We start from the raw sequence: 20,046 nt of genomic DNA, 5'->3' as shown, positions 1-20,046 counted from the left end.
CGATCTACACACACCAACTTGAGGGGGAGTATTATGATACCTTTTAATTTTGAATTCCTCATTTGCATTTCGAATTCCTCATTTAGTTGTAACATATTTGATTCATTCTGTTGTAAAAGATTTTATCCTTTTTTACTGGGATCGACTAACTCGACCCTCTCTTCTCTTTATTTATACTGTTTGTATTTGTTCACTAAAATATATGAAAAATTCAATCTTATTTCACAAATTGTGATCTAATCGACCTAGGTTGTCTATTTTTTTTGAAGGATCTAGCAAAGGAGTGGATGGTAGGAGTGGAGGAATCTTACTTAATAAACGCATATTGCAAGAATTGATGGGCAGTGATTATGAAGAAGAAGGTGTGAACTAGTTGGTAGAAGGAGGAACCAATGTTCAAAAAATCGACTCGGCCAAGGTACTCGGAATTTGGCCCAAGCGAGTTATTCAGACAAGTCTGAGTAACTAGTCCGAATCTAGCTCATTTTTTAAAAGAAAATAAAGAAAAAAATTGTTATATGTAATATAAGTGCCATTTTTATCAAACAAGTAGCGAGTGGCGCATTGGTTAGGCCATCCCGTGTCAACGTACATCTTTATAAGAGGTCTTGATTTCCATACTTAGAAGGAAGCGAGGCCGAGTTACTCGGTATAGTCCGAGTGGCCCCGATCGAGTCTTAGAACACTAGGAGGAACAAAGAGAGGGAAGACCACAATTTGAGAGAGATACTGGAGGAGATAGATAGCCTTGGGTACACTAGGAGGAACAAAGAGTGGGAAGACCACAACTTGAGAGAGATATTGGAGGAGATAGATAGCCTTGGGTAATTTGGGTGAGGATCAGGACATACGTTTACAATACTTGTTAACTTTGACATGGCATGTACATTACGCTTGGTTCTCAAGATTCTGAACACCCAAACTCATTTATCAATAAATTCACTTAGACGCATGTTCTGGATCACAATTTTGGGGATTATTTTAAGTCACCTCGTCATTTATATTAGCTCTATATTATATATTTTGATTTGTTTACTCATTTTTTATATTGGAGTATTCCAATAGATCTCATTAGTACTAGTTTTTTACTTTAGGTAAATAAATCAGTACTAACTCTATTTTAGCTTGTGAAATGATTATGTAGTATTCAAACGAGTACCGAACTCTGTGTATTTAACTATTTTTGATAATTGCATCAAAATATGTAACATTACCACCATTTTCACAAACCACACGAAATTGTTTTTTTATCAATTTTTGTTGATTTTCTAACCTTGTTTGGGCCCGTAGTGCCGGGCCAATCGAGTAGCCTAAGTTGGATCGAAACTGCTCATCCAATTTAGGTCCAATTGAGTAGCCTGACTTGAATCCAAACCGTCGATCAAATTTAGGTTTCCAAGTGATTGAGCTGGTAGTCGATTTTGGTTCTTAGATCACTGATTATTATTATTAATTGAGGAATTGTGTTTTGGTTTTCAGATCACTTATTATTATTAAGTTATTAATAATTAGTGACCTGAAAACAAAGAAGAAATTAATGCAGTGCTAAGGCTAAGGTGTCCTCACGTAGACTATCCAAAGCTTAACCAACATTTTCTTCAGAAATTTTCTTAGGAAGATGGTTTGATAGGGTTGTAGTCCCATTCAAATAACTAAAGCCTTACCTCATAAGTCATCAAATATTGCAATTCAAATGTTGGAGAATTTTTATATCGATCATCTCAGCAAGAATATTATGGTTGTCAAAAAAAATTAAGATTTCAAGCTCCAAAATAGTGTATATTGTAACAAATTATCTTGACCATCCATTTTTCCCTAAAAATAAGTGTTCAAAGATCCGTAATATCAGTACATTTTTTAGTTTCAAATTTCATTGCTTGTGTTGAAAATTGATTTTAGAGTCCTGAAGGAGATTTCTGTTGTCAAAAGTGCTTTTCAAATGAGGAAGTGAGGTGAGGCTTTATTTTGTTTTCATAAAGCCTAAGACATGTAAAAACTTCATCCATTTCTAAACATCAATTGTACATGGTGTTGCACAAGAGATGATTCCAAAAAAATCATTAACTGATTTTCCATTAATCAAATATATAAGAAGCAAGGTATTTGGCATTTATACAAAAAGAAATCAGAACATGCGATGCCTCCTAAATTTGGAGCTCAAAGAGTATTATAATCTGGAACCCACCAATGTTTGCCATTTGCAGCATGCAAATGGATGAAAAATATTTAAATCACATTCAGGAAACAGATGAACATATTTAGCAAAAAGCTCATTTATTCTCTCTCTCCAATCGATGAAAGATACGACTGATTTACATACAAACCCAAAAAAAAAAATTAAAATATGAAAGGTTCCAATAGGTGGAAATTACAAAAAAGGTCGGTCAACCCTATTTTCTTTTTCTTTTTTTCAAAATTGCCTTTTGATCCGAGGACATTCTCGGACCAAAGTTTTAATATATTTTTTTTAGTTTTTTCATTAGCAGGGAACTGCCCTGAAGCATGGGGCACTCCCCTACTAATGAAAAAAACTAAAAAACTAAAAGAAAAAAAAAATTGGATTAAGAATTCCATCCTCAAACTAATGGGTAATTTTGAAAAATAAAAATAAAAAATAAAGATTGGTTGGCTTTCTTTATAATTTCTACCTATAAAAGGAGCATTTTGTATTTTACAAAAAAAAATTAGAGCCAGTGCAGAATTTCGGCCTGGAGCATCAGACTCTGAAAATGTGAAAAAACCTTTAGCATCGGTAGCATATGCCTAATTGTTGGGGTCTCTTAAAAAGGTTTTGGGATATCTCCATTATAGAATTAGTTAAAAGGTATGTGAATTGCATTGGTGTCTTCCACGATCGCCATATCAAAGGCCAAATGAACGGAATTTATTGAAGGAACCGGTTTCTATGCGGCCAAGCCAGCATATGTAGAAATGTAAGCCTCTTAATAAATCTATTTTTAAGATGGAAGGACATATAATCTCTAACATGGAGATCGTGAATATGAAAAAATAAATAAATTTTAAAAATTAAAAATAATAAGTTTAGTAAAAAAACATTTGGACCGTTAGTTTCCATTGTTTTTAGATGAAACCCCTACTTGCATCCATCTTTAATGCTTTACACTTTCTTGACGGCATATGTAGAAATGAAGTCCAGCTCGCATGAAACAATTTTCTTTTATTGAATATTGATATGTAAGATAAGATTGTAACTTCGAAATGGAATCTCGCTGATTTCATTTTCATCATGCACAAACCAGAACGAGAAAAAACCATCAGTAAAAGAAAAATAGAAAAAGAACGTTTTGGTTACGGATTCCATAAAACCGTGGTTTTAATCGTTCATCGTACATTATTTTGGATGAGGCTTATGTAAGGCGTGAACCAGGAATAATCAAAGTAAGATGCACCCCCAAACCATGTCGAAAGATGCAGTTTTGGTGCTGAAAATCCTTGCGACGGCCTTAAATCTATTTCTTTCCCTAATTATGAAATTCAAAGGTCTAAAATGGTGTAGATAAATCAGATCTATAAGTCAAATAGATCTATAAATGCTTAAAAATTTAGAAAATGGATGATCCAAATCATATATTACAAAACGCACTATTTTAAGGACTCAAAATCCATTATTTTCATATTCATATTCCCCATGTCAAGATGACCAATTGAACAGTTTTCTAGCCCAAACACCTTTTTTAGTGAGTTATTAGTCAAATTAATAAGGGTAACTTCTATTTCTAATGTGTTTTTTATTTTTTTTAGATTGCATACTATAAGACTATTCATTTTTGGTATAATGACGACATAATCAGTCTTAGTCATTGGATGTGAATTTTGTTAGTTTGAAGCAGGACACAATTAGTGTTTGCAAAACTGGAACTAAGACCCAGCCGGGTTACCCGGGAGCGACCACTGGCCATGGCTGATTAGGGTGGTCGAGCCTAGAACTTAAGAAAAATTCAAAAGAATAATACAAAATAAAAAATAAGAAATTTGTTTGAAATATAATTTTTTTATGTGTTCTATGTTTTGGAACAGATTGGGGAGTCTTTTGGCCGTAAATACTTATTTGTACATTTTCCCATCTTGTTTGGATTGTTTTTAAAATATCCCTCGGCACAAATTGATTTTTCAAAATCTAATTTTCACTACTTTTTTATCTCATTCATTCAGATACATTTTGTTTAATTATACTTTAAACATACTCTACTCTCTTTTTTTGGAATTTTTTGAGATTCTTTTAAATTCTTTTAAGTCGTCCGGGGACTGCCTGATTACCCGGGCCGGTTATGGATTACCCGGACCTGGCCCACAGCTGGGTTCCGTTCCTAGGTCATATTTTCTAATATTGGTCGCAACATTAAAAAACTTTTATATTGGACTTTATGCTTAGTCATTGACATATGCCCAGCCCCTTGATTTCACATCTAATAGTCCATATTGGGAACTCCTCATACCAAAAATAAATAGTTACACTTTTACTTTTCCTCTATTTTACTTGTTTTTTTTTATTTTTTTTTTTTTTTTTTTTTTTTTGGAGCTGGGTGCAATCCACCCATGTTGTTACCGGCAGTCAAGCTGAATCATGGTCCTTCTAGCTTCTAAATTCTGCCGGGCAAAGTTCAAGTGAGACCGCCGGGTCCATAGGTCTACCCGACCCAATTATAGAGAAGTTTAGTGTGGGAATTTTTTTTTCATTTATTTACAATTCAACCTTCTAACAGTCAAATCATCCCTTTAACCGATTTTGTTTGAACAAGGTTTACAACTTTATTACATAAGATTCAAAATTTCCATGTAGTGGAAAAAAGCTAATTAACTTTATTGTGTCTTGGAAGAAAGTTAAGTAACTTTATTAATTCCGTGGAAGAAAGCTAAGTGGAACTACCCCCCCTCTAATTCGTACAAATTAACAAAATAGGAATAACAATTTCACCAGATCACCTAATATTAGGGTTTCATTTTGTTTTTTTTATAATGTTTGTTTAAAGAGAAATTCGTCAGCAGAGATGGCAGCAGGGGCGGAGGCGATCAACAAATCGACCGACGAAAGCAAGACGCAAGGGGGCGTTATCGCCGTTAGCGCATCCGTTTTCTTGCAAGAAGCAAGGGCGCTAACGAGCATCAATTTTCTTGCTTGCATTCGTTGATTTACTTTTTTTACCTTGCAAAAAAACGTCGCGCAACTGCTTTCGCACTCAGATTTCTTTTATAATGTTTGTTTTCTTTCTTTTTTGGGACAAATTCTCTTGATTCCATAATCTCATTTTAGGTATATTCGTCAACCTTTTGGAGAATGTAGAAACCAATATAGGGTCCAGACTCAGCGTAACTGTAGCTAACAATATGGGTGGACCGCACCAGCTTCCATATATAGAAAAAAAAAACAGATTAAAAATGGAAACTAATCTTTTTATTTTGGTTAATAATAGAAATTAATTTTCACTACCTAATTTATGAAGAAAAACACCCCCAAAACATGGAAACTAATCTTTTTGTTTTTGATTAATAATAAAAAATAATTTTCACTACCCAATGTAATGAAGAGAAAACACCCCACGTACCATCGAATTAGAAATGGAAACTAATCTTTTTATTTTTTTATTAATAATTGAAAATAATTTTCACTACCCAATTTAATGAAGTGAAAACACCCCACTTTCTATTTAGCATCGGACTACAAATGGAAACTAATCTTTTTATTTTGATTAAAAATTGAAATTAGTTTTCACTATCCAATTTAATAAAGAAAAACGCCCCCAAAACAGATAAGAAATGGAAAATAATATTTTTATTTTTTATTAAAATAGAATTTAATTTTCACTATCCAATTTAATGAAGAGAAAACACCCCACTTCCTATTTACCATCGATTTTTTCTCCGAAGAAAAATGAAGAAAAAGATAAACGGATACATCCAAGAATCTCGAGGACTCATACTGATCAACTTAGACCATTTAGTGAATTAACTTCCTTTTAAAAATAGAAAGAAAAAAAAAACCATAATCCTATTTTTTTCATTTTAGGAAAAAATAAAAAAAAAGAGATAAATAAGGGTGAGGCCTGTGTTATAAAACGAGGGCACCCCTTAGAGCTTCAGGCATTGCAGCCATGGAAGGTTTAAGGAAGTTTGTATTTTACTCACTTGTTTCAGTGGCCACTGTTATGTGCCATTTCGGCACGTGTGAGGCCGGACAGGGTGAGGCACTTACGAAGCTCATGAAGGCCAAAATGACGGGGGAGTCGAGGGTCGAGATGGTGCAGAAATGGGAGTCTTTTGGAGAGGTAGCGCGTGCGCTGCCTCAGCACGGGTTGAAAGAGAAAGATGAGATTGTTGGTGGGTTGCATGGTCAGCCTGAGGGTGTGGAATTCAAGCAGTATGCTGGTTATGTGACCCTCGACGAGACGGCAGGGAGGGCGCTCTTCTACTATTTTGCTGAGGCCGTTGACCCTCTCTCTAAGCCCCTTCTCCTCTGGCTCAATGGAGGTATATCTCTCACACATACATACACACTCATTTTGGGTATCCCTCTCAGTCTCTCACACACCGATGTTTTCGGGATATCTCTCTCTGAGCATGCCCCCTAACTTTACCTACGGATCACAATTAGTTTTTTGTGATCCGTAGGTAAAATTTGGAGTTTGATTTGTATGCTTGAAGGAACGATGCACCTGTTCCTACCTTCCTTTTTTTTGTACACAGTATAAATATCATACAATAAAATGATGCACTTTAGTTGGGAAATAGTTTCTTAAACTCTATTTTACTTGAAAAGAATCAGAGTTTTGGAAGAAATTTCACAATTTAAACAAGGAAGAAGTTTCAAAAAAATGCTTATCCTTCTTGGTTTTCGTCAATTTACAAAATAAAATGTATCCCCTTTTACCGGCAACAAGGTTTCAAATTCGTTTTTTTTTTATTCCTTACATTGCTAATTGAAATTCTTTGTTTTCTTGAAAGTTGCCTTTTTTTTTTTTCTTTTTTTTTTTTTTTTTTGGGGGAATACAAGCCCCTACTTATTTTAGAAATTCTTTGTTTTCTTGAAAGTTGTCTTTCTTTTTTTTTGATAGATCAGTGGGGAATACAAGCCCCTACCTATTTTAGAAATAGTGGTTGTCGAATGAGTCGGTTCAAATTGAAACCTGCATCTCAAGTGGTGCTACCACCTCAACTCTAATCCTGATTATGTTTTGTGCTCTGGTTTAGACCCCTTTTTCGGCTCTGATTCTATTGAAATAATCAATTAATGCTTACTTCTTGTATACACGTACTGTCTAACTATGGTTTAGACACATTTATTAAAGAACACACCGAATTTTTAGAGTTAGGAAAGCTTTCTATACTTTCCCTACTATATAGAAGTCATATAATCTTCGTGTCCAGCCATGCGATAGAAATAGATAGCTGAGATGGACTCATTTACAATGTAATGCCTTTACACTATTTTATTTTTAATTTTTTCTCAAAAAATATTTGACACCTGGACGTTCATTCATCTCTTAAACTCACACTGCAAAAAAATAATAATAAGATAACTAAAATACTTCTAAAATTTTTAGGGGTATTTTGACCATTTTATTTGATCGAGAATATTTTTTATATTTCTTTTAGGTGCTTCCCATTAAAATAATAGCATGTACCAAATTTTATTTTCATATGATTTGTAAAAAAAATTACAATAAAATACTATGACGTGTCAGATGTAGATCAAACGGTCAGTAGCTCACTTGATCCAATTTGGACGGCTTGATGGGAGAGAGTATATATAACTTTTATATAGTTGGGGAAGTATCCCTTGTTTAGAAACTTAGATAAACATTTATTAATCAATGCATGCCATTGATTTTCTTTGCCTTGTCAAAGAAAGCTATTATTACTTTTAGGGCTTTTCATCAAAGTACCATTAGAAGATGGTGATTTTTACACGGACCATTAGATCTAAATAGTGATAAGTAAAATGTGAAAGAGAGGATCACCACCAAAGTTTGGGTTTTGTAATCAAAAGAGGTTATGTGTTTTGTTTCCTTCCATTTCCATAGATGATGATGAGTGCCTGGAGAAAGAAAAAATTCTAAAAAATAGACAAGGGTGATGGGTATGTTGAACATTTCCAAAAGCATTTGGACCACTTTAAAAGTGTTTCATTCTCTCTCTCTCTCTCTCTCTGAAGTAGGGTTCAAATCATCCCATGGGCACAAATTTTATTGTTCTTTAATCTTTACAATCACATTTTTCCCATGGGTACTCGTAGTTTGATAGACCCCTAAATAATAATAAGAGACAAAATTTCCATGTTCTAACTCAAAAAGGCATATTAATGGAAGACTTCCACGTGCAACAATGACCTTCATAGATGAGCTATTCTTTTAATTTTCTGCTCTCCATTTTCCCTTTCCTAGTGGTCCTTTTTCACAAAATCTTCTTTGCCCTCATTGAAAAATTTTACACTTTGTCTGCCATGTGATTTGGGGCCCTCAGTGTTGCTCCTTCCCAACCCACTAAAGATGACTCTTCAGTTTTTGTACTGTTCTACTAAAAGATTCCTTTTAACAAGAAACATAAAAATTAAGAGTTAGAAATTTTATTTTGAAGGCTGAGTGCAATTATCTCAAATAAGTTCTTCAAGAAAGAGAACCATCACATTAGTTTCAAAACTGAAAAAAAAAATATCTAGATATTTCAAAAATTTGCTTTTAATAATAAAAAATATTTATTTCTTATTTTTAAATTTATCCCTTACAATTTTAAAACTGAATCAATAAATTTCAATTCCTCCTTTTTTTAAAAGAAATTACAATTGTTTTTAGGAACCATGATTCTCACTATGCCGAAAAATAACTAGTCGTAGCCCAAAGAGTGATTTCCTATTAGGTTTAACAATTAAAGTAAAAAGAAAATCGTTTCATACTGGAAATGCGGTCCCAAGGTATGAAGCATCCATCTTAAAGATGGATGCAAGCAGGTGGTCCTTCTAAAAACAATTCAAACTAACAGTCCAAATATTTTTTTAATAAAAATTTTATTTCTAATTTTTGAATTTTATTTATTTTTTCATATTAATGATCTCCATGTTAGAGATTACATGTCCTTAAAAATTAAGTTTAAAAATCCATCTCCAAAATATATTTTTAAGATGTGACTCATTTCTACATTGACTCATAGAAACCGTGTCCAAAGTAAAAATATGAATCTTAAGTGGTGCTTCGACTATATATATATATATATATATTTGTAATTTGCAGTTCAGATGTGTTAAATTGTATAATTTTGTGTACAGGTCCAGGGTGCTCTTCACTTGGGTATGGAGCAATGGAGGAGTTGGGACCCTTTAGAGTTCAAAGTGATGGGAAGACACTCTACAAGAACAGATATGCATGGAACAAAGGTTACAAATTCAACTCCTCCTCCCTTCTCTTAGATAGAGCATTATTTTCTGATATATTAAGTCAGAGAGAGGTATTTATATTTACTTCAGAGAGAGAGAAAGAGGCCCTTATCTTCTAATCGTGTGATGTATGCAGTGGCAAATGTTTTGTTCTTGGAGTCCCCAGCAGGCGTTGGCTACTCTTACTCCAACACCACCACTGATTATGCTCTTAGCGGCGATCAGAGAACTGCATCAGATGCTTACATTTTCCTGATCAACTGGTTTGAGAGATTCCCAGAATACAAGAACCGGGAGTTCTACATATCTGGTGAGAGTTATGCAGGGCACTATGTTCCACAACTCGCTTACCAAGTGCTCAGGCATAACCAGATGGCCGAAAAAGCCTTAATCAATCTCAGAGGCATAGCGGTGAGCAACGACCATTCCCTTTAACTTATTGAAAACAATATAGGAAATTCTTGAACCATTATACTGTTGCTAAGATGAGTTGAAGTGAATTAAGTATTCGACAAGTCAATTACTTCAATAAAAAGGGAAAATTATCAAAATATATCCAACTTATCAACTATTTAACAACATGGTCATGTGATTTTGATGAGTATTTTAAAATTAAGTCAAAGAAAATGAGTACAATGTTGATTAGTGCATCTTTTACTTATATATATTGATAAATTTATGAAAAACAAAAAGGATAAAGTGAGGAAAGTGGTCATCTAGAAGATAAAAGGGAGTCAAACACAAAGGCACGTACTTGTAGACTCTAAAGTGGGGAAAAGGGCGGTAAAGAAAAAAGGATAAAGTTTCTATAAGGCGTAGGCTTTATGGAACAAAATAAAGCCTCACCTCAAATCCTCCACTTTTCATAACAAAAATATCTATAATGACTATAAAATCAATTTCTGACACTGACAATGATATTCGAAATCCAAAAAAATAGTATAGATCTTATAGATCTTTTAACACTTATTTTTAGAGAAAAATGGATGGTCTAGATAATTTGTTATAATATATACTATTTTTAAAGCTTGAAATCCTAACTTCTTCTACAGACATAACATAATGTTCGAGATGGTTGATATAAAGGTTTTCCAAATTTCAATACGTTATGAGTTGAGGCTTTACTTATTTGAATATGGCTGCAGCCCTATCAAATCATGGTATGGTCAAAGATAAACCATCCGTCCAAGAAGCCATAAGTGGAGGACGGATAGAACCCAATTGTGCGTGCGCATGCGCGTGATGGACGAAGAGAAAGTGATGGGAGACAAAAATCATAAAAAATAAATAAATAAGAGAAAAATATGGATACGTAGGGGTGTGATTTGTATAGAGCCGAGGCTCTAAACAATCCAAGTAAAGCACACCTTCAAATAGTGATGAGAAATGAGGTTTTAATACATGAAATTTTTGAGATAGCCTTAAAATACATTTTTATTTTTAATTATAAAATTTAAAGCTTCAAAAATAATGTAGACCAAGCATATCTATAAAAAGTTGATAATATTTGAAATTGATAGTCCAAAAATGCGTTACAAGATGCACTATTTCTAAAACTTGAAATTCATTTTTTTCTTATGTCTATGCATTTTAATGTTGAGAGATCAATTTGAGGATATTTGGGCTTCAAAACAATCTTTTCTAGTTAAATTTTTGAGGTGAGCTCTAATTTAATTATTTAGAGCCTGGGCTCTATATAAACTTTTTCCCATAGAAAATCATAAAATAATCAAAAGAAACAAGTGAAAGTGAACTCAAAGAATGATATACAGGTTTCTTGTGCCTGGTTAATTTTTGTGCGCATGAGAGAGAGAGAGAATGAATTTAGCCTCTCTTTCTCTCTCTAATGCAGAGAGAGAGAAAGATGGAGTGCCCACTCTAAGCTGGGATGCATTTTGCAGATGGGCAACGCTGTGATGAACGATGAAACAGATGGTCCAGGAATGTATGAGTACTTTTGGAACCACGCTCTCATCTCTGATGAAACAATCGATGGCATCCGCAAGCATTGCGATTTCGCTCCAAACTCTTCATCGAACTCACAGTGCAACGCCTCGCTCTCGGAGGCCAATAAAGTTTTCGATCAACTCGACATTTACGACATTTATGCCCCTTTTTGCATTTCCGCTGTCCTCACAAAGCCCCACCGCTGTTCTAGGCGATGGGTACCCTACACCTATACTCTCTCTCTCTACACTATACTTTCTCTCTCTAAAATATCTTCTTTTATCATTTTTTGTTCAATTTGTCCCCCCTCTCTCTCTCATGAAAGAGTGGTTATGCTCAGGAATTTGATCCTTGCACTAGTAACTACGTGGAAAATTACCTCAATCTTCCTGCGGTTCAGAAGGCCTTCCATGCTAATGTTACTGGCTTACCGTATCCTTGGAGCGGATGCAGGTAAACATTTTATTCGCATCATCTATTTTATTTGAACAGTATAGATTTGATGCTATATTTTGTTTTTTTTTTTTTATAGTTTTGACTAACTAAAATAGAATATCGCAACTTTACTTCTACAACTACAATTGTCACCTTATAAAACTACACCTAATAGATGTATATCTCATACCCTGTCGAACTTTGAAAATCTTGGGGCATATAAGTGGCATTGTGGTTGAAGTCATGGTTTACCACCCTTGTGCATAGTTTATCAACAACAATTATTTCGGAATCGAATGTTCCTCAAAAACAAAAACAAAAAAAAATTATTTCACAATCTAAAGATGTTAGTAGTACACTCATTTTGAATTTTCAATTGCATTTGAGACCCTACTTAAAAGGCTACTTTTCCTAGATTATGTATCTCTTCATTTTTTTCGTCCCGTAAATTGTTATTTCATTTGTTCATGGGTTACATAATAATTTTTTATCAAAAATTACTGAAATAAGATAAAGGGGAAATTTGGAAACTTCATTAGTTGTATCATAAAATATAGAACTCCTAAAAATACCAATAATGATGTAAATTCATTCACTGGCACAATTCTGCTATTCCCTGCCCTTAAACTAAGGAAGCCCATATAGAGATTTCTAACCATACACCACTAAAGAATATATAGTGCTCAGTGCTCTCATCCTCGGTCCATCCCTATCATTGGATGGTGAGGATTAAAGGAAGTCCTCATCAATGGTGGATGACATTGCTTAGTGCAATAGCTCATATGACAATTGTCTGAGATGTTCAGTCTTTTGTTCAATATACCAACACAGGCTGTTGTATATACCGTACTTTCCCATGAATATGTAGTTCTAGATAATTGTAATTATATTCTTATTTATGTTTTTCTTTGTAGCTCTGTCATCTCCACATGGGCCGATACCGTAGATACGATCCTGCCCCTAGTACAGGAATTTATTGCCCGTGGAATCCGGGTATTGGTTTACAGGTAATCCTCACCTTAATTTACAACCTTTATTTTAATTCAATTTCAAAACTTCCTCCTAAGTTGTCAATGACTCAGTGTGGGAAGATTAGCTATAATTTAATTCTGATTTGTGTGACTTTAAATTAGTACTACTGAGCAAGTCACTGGATGTGTTACTGAACAATTCTGACTGAAAATTTCTAAACTTCTTTGAAAATAAATGCATTATTCTCTACTTCTACTGACAATTAATGTTCCTAACTTTCAACCGAATTTCATGATCTTTATTCATGCAGTGGTGATACGGACGGTAGGGTTCCAGTGACCGGCACAAGGTCCTCAGTGAACAAGCTTAACCTCGGAATTCAAACTCCTTGGTACCCTTGGTACACCAAAGGCGAGGTAATTCTCTTAAGCCATTAAGAAAAAATATACAAAGAGACCATTTACTTTTAGTACTAGGAGGTCACAATCACTCCTCCATTGGCTTGTCATTGACTAGGCTCAAATTAAAAAAAAAAACAGAAATCTCAAACTTTGTGTCACAACCCAAGCTAGCGAGTCTTACATCTAATAGCTAGAAGTAATTGTGACGATGGAATTTAAAAAAATTCTTTTTCTTCTTTATGTCTGCAGGTTGGAGGGTATAGTGTGATATACAAGGGCGGATTGACATTCGCTACTGTCAGAGGGGCAGGCCATGAGGTCCCTAGCTACCAACCCGCGAGATCTCTTACCCTCATTAATGCCTTCCTCAAGGGGAAGCCCCTGCCTTCTTAGTAAACCTGCAATGCATGTAAAGAGAGCTTGAAGGGAAATCAGAACACTTTCATATGATTTGGCTTACAGGATGAATTGTACAGTCCACTTACAGGCATAGACATGCTCAGCATCACACAATGCCCAGCTTATTTTCTCCTTTGCATTAAAGATGGGCAGTTGATTTACTCTCTTGCATCTAAGATGTGCAATTTATTTACTCTTTGAAGTTTGAACTCTCTTTCTACTATCTCTCTCCACAGTGGATTAGGCTCTCTCTCTCTCATAGTTTGGTACTTACAGGAGGGCTGAAAATTTAAAAGCTGGGTGCTACAAATTTTCTTTAAAGGAAGAATAATACATAAACCTTGAATGGGTATTATATGATCAAAGTTTTAGCCAATAGACTCATGGTTATTACATCCTGCTTTAAATTTCTGTCTCCCTATTTGAAAACTTACACCTCAAATATCATCCAAGAAAACCCATCTCAATTAAAGTTAATAGAACATGAAATAACACATGAGATAGGATTCAAAAGTAGTGTTCAGAAACCCACATCGGCGAATTGGCCATCTGGAAAATCGATTTGGATTGGCGAATAGCCAATCCAGATCAGCAAATTGGACTAATTCTCTAGTTTGAGAATTGGTCCATAAAAAAAAATAAAAATTTTGAAAAAATAAGAATGCTAAAGAAATGAAAAAGTATAATGTATAGGAATTGTGCCATTCGAATGGTCTGAATCACCTTGTTCCCTGATGGAACTGGGTGAGTCCACAGGAATGGACTGAATCCCTATTGTGATAAAGAATGGGGTAGGTCTGGGCCAATTCTCGGTCCAGCTCGGCTATTCTCATTCCAAACCACTGGTTTCTAAACCACTATCGGAAACATTCAACAGAAATGACTATCTCCATTCGAAATTAACATACCATTAAATGCCATTTATGAAATAAGGACTTTAAACATTCATTGAAGAAATGACGAGAGAAAGAGAGACCCACAGCCCACACACAAACAAATGCTTAGAGTTTCATTATTTTACCTCAAACATAACATCTGATGGGCATCAAGATCTATTTATACATAAGATCCAAAGAACACTACGACATAACAATCTAAAAACTCACAATACAAAAATCGCAGGTCCTGTAACTCCAACCACTTCACCTTTCCCATCCACTAGCATCACAAAGGAAAACATTAGAAGGAAAAATATATATACAAAAGAGCACTAGAGTCCTCAAACCCATTAATATCACAAAGAAATGATCATGAGACACCATCTATTAACTTCGAAGGCTTATATGGATTGCAAGCGTCTATGCCTATAGGGCTAGGACGGACCAGAGCCTGTCACAGCCTTGTAAGCAAGAATATCATCAAAATATACAACCACAAGTTTTTCAATAAAAGGATGAAGCACCTAATTCATGTCGCTTAAAAAGCTGCTCGAGGCACTAGACAAGCTAAACTAAATCACCAACCACTCATAAGAAACCTACTAGGTCTTAAAGGTGGTCTTCCACTCATCTCCTGAATGGATACTGATCGTATCAAGATATTATACGTTGATGTAATAGAAGTAGTAGTTAATTGTATTTTGATTAATGAAATTGAAAATATTCCCTCCTACTCTGGTGTAGTAGAGACGACCCCTACTTTTTGTAGAGGTGCAGCCCCACTTGGAGCAGTGGCATGGTTAGGGCTGGAAAGGCGAATGTTCCTTTCCCTTTCAAGTAATTTTTCTTCTTATTGATTGACCAACATGATCAACGAGTTGTTGTAGAATCGATCTTGGATCTCTCCTTTGCAGGCGCCTGTTATGCACCAGATTATGAATCTAATGATCATCTTGAAATCAATTTCAGATAAGACCTTGGAATCCGACAATATATACTACAATATCATCAAGACGAGGAATAGGAAAGCAGTACTTCATAATAATTATGTTGATGTACCTACCCAATCTTCCCACACATATACCGAGAACCATTTTTCTTTGATGTTAAATGGGTATGAATAGCACAAGGACTCAAACTCTAGTAAATCTCTTATTTAACAACTTAGTTACCTACCTATGTTTAAAAGTGTAGCATTGGAGATCAAATCAATACAATTTTGAATCTCTCAAAAGTGGGATAGTATCAAGCAAATTCTCAGGCACAACATCCCCAAACTCCACATTAAAGGCATAACAATGGTAATAATAGAAATAAGACATGAATTATCCTTGGCTACAAATGCATACATAATCCCTTGCTCTTGCTCTCCTCAAAAAACTGACTAAAAACACAATAACCTCTCCTCAAGTATCTGAAACAGTAATTCAATTCTGGACAAAAACACTAACTTAACCCCTATTTATGGACTTTATTAGAGCTCTTAACCCTAATTCTAATGTAAATAGAACTTTCAATTAAAATTAAACTCGAACTTCACTTTCTCCCTAGATAAAATGAATTAAGAAAAAATTCGTTCTGAAAATAACCCTAAAAATACCTCAACTTCATGTGATTATAATGTTTTGCTCCGATGTTGAATCACTATAATTACCCAACTTCTGAAAGGGCACCATAAGCACTATGAGATAAAAACCCAATATGTCAGTCTTCTTGAGAAGTTGAAGCGCAAAAATTCCTCTAAAGCCCTGAAGATTCGACATAAAATTTGCTACAAAGTCAAAAAACATTAGGTGTTGCTAACCTGTATCTCAATGGGGGCCAATTGTTTTTTTTTTTTTGACAAAGAAAAGATAAGTAGTATTATTTTTTTCTTGTTACCATGCAATTATTATCACCCTCGAAGGTGATAGAGGAGTCATGGCTTCCCTCTGATATTCTGTGATAGAGGAGCCATGGCTTCCCTCTGATATTTTCCACACAAGATGTATAACTCAGGGCAAGGTTGGCACGATCGTCGTTAAATGTGGGATTTGCAAAGAAACCATGCCACTAGAGGTGATAGACATTGAAGTTAAAGTGCAAGACGCATCTTTAGCCATACAAAATTTTGTATTTCAAAGTGGTAGTGAAACTCTTCTTAATTCTTGTTGTTCAGTTAATTTTTCAATTAGGAAAGTCTCTGAGGAGTTTGTGCGGTGTGATGTGTTGTCGATTGATCCATGTCATATATTACTTGAAATCAGGACACTAACAACGGATCCCAAAATCTGAAAAAAAATTATTTATCATTGTGCACAACTTCTCATTTGATGGCGGGGAATGAGTGTGACCTCGTTGCCACAAAAGTAAATTGTCTCATCTTCTACTTTATTATATTTAAATCCATAAAAATAGGATTAATAAAAACTAAATACGAAATAAATAAATATCTTGAATGAACTAAATGGTTAGATGAAAGAGTAAGAAGGGCAATGGAGAAAATTAGGAGGATTTCTTCATAAGAATAAAGCAACAAGGCAGTGATTAGCCAGAAAAAATAATTACGTATATAAATTACGTCAAGAGAATCTACAAAATCAAATTGTTTATTTTCTTTATAGGAAAATCACAATCACCCTTGACTATTAGATGCATCATCAAATCAATAAGATTGTAACATGACTACCCTCAAAGTTCAAATGTTTTTTGCTCACTTTGCAAAATACGTCTAGCCTAATAATGATTAAGAGTGAATCTGATGTTCTTGCGCAAAAACGAAATGGTTTTGTAGTATAAGTATACTTGCATTGCTAGAACCTTAAAACTTTTTTCTTATCTTAAATATAGTAAATTTTGGGTACTTCTTTTATGTTGATATAATTAATTTACGTATGTTGCACGTAGTAGATCAATTTAAGTACGTTTTAAATATAGACTACATGTTTATTTAGAAAGAGCTAGAGAATGACATTATCATAAAAGAATATTAAAGAATGGGCTTGGGTCATGGTTAGGCTTCCATTCTCACCTAACCAATGATTTCAAAAATGGGGGCTCATTACCTCCATTGAATTACCCAAAAAAAATGTACAAATAATAAATTAGTATGTAATTCATTCTCACCGAACCAACGATGTCAAAAATGATTGAATTACCCAAAAAAAATGTACAAGTAATAAATTAGTATGTAATTCATTCTCACCTAGCCAACGATTTAAAAAATGGGGGCTCGTTATCCCCATTGAATTACCTAAAAAAAAATACAAATATTAAATTAGTATGTAATTTGTAATATGTTATACATAGTTATACAAAATTATCAGTTATTTGCATGAGTATATTATTATATAATTTATAATAAATTAATAAAATTATAATTATATAATTTATTATTATAGTTTATAATAATGTTATATTTATATAATAATTATAAAATTTGTATAAAAATATCATTATAATGTAATGTTTATTATAATGATGTAAATCATATTATAACTATAATTATACAATTGGTATGTTAAAAAAGAATATAATTGTTTTATTAATACATTTAATAATTTGATTGATATGTAACTGTATGAGTACAAGTGTCTCATTATATAATATCTACTTCTTAATTTTCACTCTCCCCTAAGATCTAATCATTTACTAAAAACCGATGTACGTTTTATCTAGCCATATTGTTCTTTATCACTTTTTAGAACTGTCGTATGAAATACTCCACTTTCTTTAAAATCGCCTCAAACAGTATATGAAATACTTTATTAGAATATTATATCAATAATAATCGGGCAAGCTTTCTATGCTTCCCATACAACATAAAATTTATATACTTCCCCTTATCTAACCATCCATTCTGAATGGAGGGTTAAGATTGTCGCAATCACAATGTCGCGTCTTTACACTATTTTATTTTTACTTATTTTCTACGAACTATTTTAATACCAAATTTTGTACTTCCAATCCTCTATTAAACTCGCACTAGAGAAAAATATAAAAAATATATTTTCAATAAAATAAAATGACCAAATTACCTCTGAAAATTTTAAGGGGTATTTTGGTCATTATAGTTTATCAAAAAATTATTTTTAATATTTTTTATAGGTGCACCCCAATGAAAAGATGGCACATACCAAATTTCATATTCATTCAATTTGTATAAAAAAACTAAAAATAAAATACTTTGAGACATCGGATCTAAGATCAAACGATGAGTGGCTCTCTTGATCAAAATTGGACGGCTGGATGGTAGGGGAAGTATAGATCTTCTATGCTATAGGGAAAGTATAGAAACCTTTCCTATAATAATATTATCATGTTATTATACAGTTCTAACATTCATATTCATACTATTATTATTGTTGTTGTTGTTGTTGTTGTTGTTGTTGTTGTTATTTGAAATATGTACTATTGAAATAGTGATCGTTTAGATATTTATTCAAATAAATATTTGTTATGAACTATAAGTATCATTGTTAATTTTTAGTACTATGATATTATAATATAATAACAACATATAATACCATTTTATTATTTTCTTAATTGTTAATATTATGATAATATATTTCTATATTATACTATTATTATTATTATAATATTATATTGTTATCGAATTATTGATATAATTACATAATAGATAATTGTAATATTTATATGTAATTGTATTATTAACCTAGATCATTGTTCTTATCATTATATGTATTTTTATTATTGAAATAATAATACTTTAGTATTTAGTTAAATAACTATTTATTATAAACACGGTTTCTATGAGTCCATGTAGAAAATGAGTGACCTCTTAAAAATCTATTTTTGAGATGGAATTTTTTACCGAATTTTTAAGGACAGATAATCTTGAACATAGAGATCATGAATATGAAAAAAATAAATAAATTTTAAAAATTAAAAATAATAATTCTATTAAGAAAATATTTGGACCGTTAGTTTCAATTCTTTTTAGATGGACCACCTACTAGCATCCATATTTAAGATGGGTGCTTTATACCTCAGGGACCGTAAATGTAGAAATGTGGTCCCCACCATGAAACAATTCTCCTAACAATATTATGAGTAGAATATATTTTGTTGGTCATATGTTACTATAACTTATTATTTTGTTCAAGACTTACATATTTAACAAATATGACCTAATACACATTAGAATCCATTTATTTTCACTTTCATATATTTTTAATTAGTCCATACATGATATACTTCTTCTAAAATCTCACATACATATATTTTCACTATCCTATCCTAAAATACCTCTCCTTCCAAAAAAGATAATATTTGCTTCTTCTTCCCCTGTTTTTTCTTTTTTGAAGAATAAAAAGCTTCCCTATATGATGTTCTAAACTTAACTTGAAAGTCTCATGCCCTACATTGATGCAAAAAAGATAAAAATAAAAAAAAATTATATTTTTTTTGAATCACGTTTTTCTTAGGATAAGTTGTCTTTTTTTTTTGTGAGGGTGTGGATAAATGAAGTACGTCATTAGCAAGTCCTTTCAAGGAAACGGCCTAATTTTTTTGGATTAGGGAATATCACAAACATAAGGTAAAGATTGTTTAGTTTAGGAAATAATATATAGATAAGGTTTACGGTACACATAGATTAATTTTAAGGTTAAATTCAATTATCTTCCGA

The 20,046-nt window shown here is 33.1% G+C and overlaps 1 protein-coding gene and 1 long non-coding RNA gene across 2 annotated transcripts; one reads left to right on the top strand and one right to left on the bottom strand.

Moving 5' to 3' along the window:
• The first annotated feature begins 6,080 nt into the window (after positions 1 to 6,080).
• On the top strand, positions 6,081 to 13,748 carry LOC18442799 (serine carboxypeptidase II-3). Its single transcript, XM_006853012.4, has 8 exons — positions 6,081 to 6,486; positions 9,278 to 9,385; positions 9,522 to 9,796; positions 11,287 to 11,550; positions 11,673 to 11,785; positions 12,682 to 12,774; positions 13,050 to 13,155; positions 13,390 to 13,748. The coding sequence occupies exons 1-8, from the start codon at positions 6,111 to 6,113 to the stop codon at positions 13,531 to 13,533; spliced, it is 1,479 nt and encodes a 492-aa protein (XP_006853074.3). The 5' UTR covers positions 6,081 to 6,110; the 3' UTR covers positions 13,534 to 13,748.
• Positions 13,749 to 14,431: 683 nt separating this feature from the next.
• Positions 14,432 to 16,107, bottom strand: LOC148783542 (uncharacterized). The gene is made up of 2 exons (XR_016044505.1): positions 16,018 to 16,107; positions 14,432 to 14,697 (listed from the first exon to the last, which is right to left on the bottom strand). It is a non-coding gene; the product is annotated as an uncharacterized LOC148783542 (long non-coding RNA).
• Between the last annotated feature and the right edge of the window lie 3,939 nt (positions 16,108 to 20,046).

Source organism: Amborella trichopoda, chromosome 1 (assembly GCF_054954075.1).
Source record: "Amborella trichopoda isolate Santa Cruz 75 chromosome 1, AtrichopodaSantaCruz75HAP2 v2.0, whole genome shotgun sequence".
NCBI classification, from domain to species: Eukaryota; Viridiplantae; Streptophyta; class Magnoliopsida; order Amborellales; family Amborellaceae; genus Amborella; species Amborella trichopoda.
Note: the sequence above shows the minus strand (reverse complement) of the source record. Positions and strands in the feature narration are given on the sequence as shown.

Bases quoted from the DNA above. Each gene is read 5' to 3' on its own strand.
- LOC18442799 (XM_006853012.4), top strand. From the start codon at position 6,111: ATGGAAGGTTTAAGGAAGTTTGTATTTTACTCACTTGTTTCAGTGGCC. The intron at 6,487-9,277 runs GTATATCTCTCA...TTTTGTGTACAG, and splicing joins TCTCCTCTGGCTCAATGGAG to GTCCAGGGTGCTCTTCACTT. The intron at 9,386-9,521 runs GTTACAAATTCA...TGATGTATGCAG, and splicing joins CAGATATGCATGGAACAAAG to TGGCAAATGTTTTGTTCTTG.